Genomic DNA, 3,674 nt, shown 5'->3' with positions numbered 1-3,674 from the left:
CTTGGTCAACATATACAATGATATTCCTGCTCTTTGTGACATACATGCTCTTGGTCAACATATACAATGATATTCCTGCTCTTTGTGACATACATGCTCTTGGTCAACATATACAATGATATTCCTGCTCTTTGTGACATACATGCTTTTGGTCAACATATACAATGATATTCTTGCTCCTTGTGTCATACATGCTCTTGGTCAACATATACAATGATATTCCTGCTCTTTGTGACATACATGCTCTTGGTCAACATATACAATGATATTCCTGCTCTTTGTGACATACATGCTCTTGGTCAACATATACAATGATATTCCTGCTCCTTGTGTCATACATTCTCCTGTATTAGTATTCGCTCTGTGTCCCTATTCTACCATGTTTTGTCCCCAGTAGCACAGCGGTATGTCTTACAACGCTAGAATCCGGGTTTAGATATCCATGATGGGCAGAGCACAGATAGCCCATTGTATAGCTTTGTGCTTAACTTCAAAAACAAAAATCACCATTTTTTACATTTTCCAGTTATCTATCAAAGTAAATTTCTGTTAAATGTAGTAGAGTTAATATATTTGTTTCTCATCATGTTGAGGCTTGGCATGTCATGGTAGTTAGGACACTCGATTCGAAATCTGCGGGTCACCAAACATGCTCGCCCCTTTCAGCCAAGAGGAGGAGGGGCGTTATTACGTAACGGCCAAGAGTAGCCCAAGATTTAGCGGTGGGTGGTGTTGGCTAGCTGCCTTCTCTCTAGTCTGTCACTTCTAAATTAGGGGTAACTAGCGCAGATAGCCCTCAAGTAGATTTGCGCGAAATTCAAATAAAGAAACAACAAAAACGTATCACGGTATATTACTTAGGGTTTATATTTTTATTCCATTAAGCGTATCATGATATATTACTTAGAGCTTAAAGTTTTATTCCATAAAACGTATCATGGTATATTACTTAGGGCTTAAAGTTTTATTCCATAAAACGTATCATGCTATATTACTTAGAGCTTAAATTTTTATTCCATAAAACGTATCATGCTATGTAACTTAGGGTTTAAATTTCTATTCCATAAAACGTATCATGGTATATTACTTAGGGTTTAAATTTCTATTCCATAAAACGTATCATGGTATATTACTTAGGGTTTAAATTTCTATTCCATAAAACGTATCATGGTATATAACTTAGGGTTTAAAGTTTTATTCCATAACACGTATCATGCTATATAACTTAGGGTTTAAAGTTTTATTCCATAAAACGTATCATGGTATATTACTTAGGGCTTAAAGTTTTATTCCATAAAACGTATCATGCTATATAACTTAGGGTTTAAAGTTTTATTCCATAAAACGTATCATGCTATATAACTTAGGGTTTAAAGTTTTATTCCATAACACGTATCATGCTATATTACTTAGGGTTTAAAGTTTTATTCCATAACACGTATCATGATATATAACTTAGGGTTTAAAGTTTTATTCCATAATTGTTTCTCCTGTCCAAAACGATATGGAACTCAAGTGGTCTCAAGCTCGAGCGGTGTATATTATAATCCGTGGTTCATTAGGTGTAAACTTCCCTAACCTGCTTCACCCTTAACCCTATAACACACCTCATTTCATTGTTCTGTTAATAACAGAGACACGAGTCGAGTACTACTACTGTTTTAAACAGAAATGATGAGAAGAAAAAAACATCCCAGGAAAACTTACATCAAGTCTCAGATATCATGTATCTAATATAATTCTCAACCAGCTTCTTACTCTATGACTTCATGCCTACCTAAACAAACACTCCAACTTCTCTGTAATCTATAGATCGCCGAGTTATTAGGAATACTTTTCTGTTAATATTTAACAAAGAATTCTACATGTATTTAACCCCGATAAAACTAATCCTTAATGGATATTTATATAAAGTAGATTGAAAAATCCGTATGAAAACTTATAGTTGATAACTGTTACTCTTACTTTCTCCTAACATAACTAAATTTATGAGGAAATCTAAATATTAAAACATCTAACAGTTCTAGATATTTTAACAGTAAAGATTAACAACATTTTCTGGAATATAACGAAGTATACATTTTTCTATTTATTGGCTACTTCTATGAAGATTGATTCTTAATAGTATGTTTTTGTTGTTTTTTTGTATTGAGGTACTGTAAAAATGGGATTATGAAGATTAATTGTTCGTTTTTATTTTTATTCCATTTTCACAAAATAGGTTATTTGGAATAACACGACTATGAAAAAATTGTAAGATTTTTAGTATTTTTTTGTGAAATAGGTTATTTAGTGGCAAATTGTGTGATTTTCTTTCAATACAGGTTATTTGGAACAACAGGGTTATGTTCAGCTTGTAACAAAACCATCCCAGCCTTCGAGATGGTGATGAGAGCCAGAGGAAACGTGTATCATCTGGAGTGTTTCGCTTGTCAGCAGTGTAACCACAGGTAGAATTGTACTGGTTGTTTATTGATATTTATCTATGTGTATACATTAGAATGATAGTCTTGGATTTATTCAGCAGTGTAAACCACAGGTAGAATTGTACTGGTTGTTTGTTGATATTTATCTATGTGTATACATTAGAATGGTAGTCTTGGATTTATTCAGCAGTGTAACCACAGGTAGAATTGTACTGGTTGTTTATCTAAGTGTATACAATAGAAAGTAACTTTGATAAACTATTGAACATGCGGATCCTAGTCCGCAGGATAACCACAGGTAGAATTGTACTGGTTGTTTATTGATATTTATCTAAGTGTATACATTAGAATTGTAGTCTTGGATTTATTCAGCAGTGTAACCACAGGTAGAGTTTGTGTTTTAACTTCATCCAATTAAACAGCCGTATAATGTAACGAAAAAAAGATGTGTTTTGGTCTGTCTTAGCTTTAAAGCATCCTTACTCCTAATAAGATGTGTTTGGTCTTTCACAGCTTTAAAGCATCTTGACTCTTAATGAGATGTGTTTTGGTCTGTCTTAGCTTTAAAGCATCCTTACTCCTAATAAGATGTGTTTTGGTCTATCACAGCTTTAAAATATCTTTGCTCCTGATTAGATGTGTTTTGGTCTGTCGCAGCTTTACTCTTAATAAAATGTGTTTTGGTTGGTCACAGCTTTAAAGCATTGCCACATTATTTACTTCTAATGAACTAAACGCTGTTGCAGCTAAAAGCTGTTCATTCTGAGAAAACATAGGGGGGATCATATTCAAGTTAGATACACGTTAGTTGAATCAAATTCCTAAATTTAAAGGTTTTTTTATAACAACTCACGTGATATAATACACAATAAAAAGATCTGTGGGAACGCTGTGGAAATAAGAAGTGACTCGGAGTCACTGAGCCGGACAAACTCGATATCTGAGTAAACCGTGTAAGGAAGAGTGAACTTTCTGTAACACGACGTAACATATTCACAAAGGGACTCGGAGTCACTGAGCCGGACAAACTCGATGTCTGAGTAAACCGTGTAAGGAAGAGTGAACTTTCTGTCACACGATGTTACATATTCACGAAGTGACTCGGAGTCACTGAGCCGGACAAACCAGATGTCTCAGTAAACCGTGTAAGGAAGAGTGAACTTTCTGTCACACGATGTTACATATTCACGAAGTGACTCGGAGTCACTGAGCCGGACAAACCAGATGTCTCAGTAAACCGTGTAAGGA

General features: G+C 34.5%; 1 protein-coding gene across 1 annotated transcript in view; it reads left to right on the top strand.

Moving 5' to 3' along the window:
- LOC106471471 (LIM domain only protein 3-like) overlaps positions 1-3,674 on the top strand; it is a 31,505-nt gene that overhangs the window by 20,159 nt on the left and 7,672 nt on the right. Inside the window, exon 2 of the mRNA XM_013932072.2 lies at positions 2,325-2,450. Within this exon, the coding sequence (XP_013787526.1) occupies positions 2,325-2,450 (126 nt within the window). The remainder of the gene's footprint in view (positions 1-2,324; positions 2,451-3,674) is intronic.

This window comes from Limulus polyphemus, unplaced genomic scaffold (genome assembly GCF_000517525.1).
Source record: "Limulus polyphemus unplaced genomic scaffold, Limulus_polyphemus-2.1.2 Scaffold4641, whole genome shotgun sequence".
NCBI lineage: Eukaryota > Metazoa > Arthropoda > Merostomata > Xiphosura > Limulidae > Limulus > Limulus polyphemus.
The sequence above is the reverse complement of the archived record's forward strand: the minus strand, read 5'-3'. Positions and strand labels throughout refer to the sequence as shown.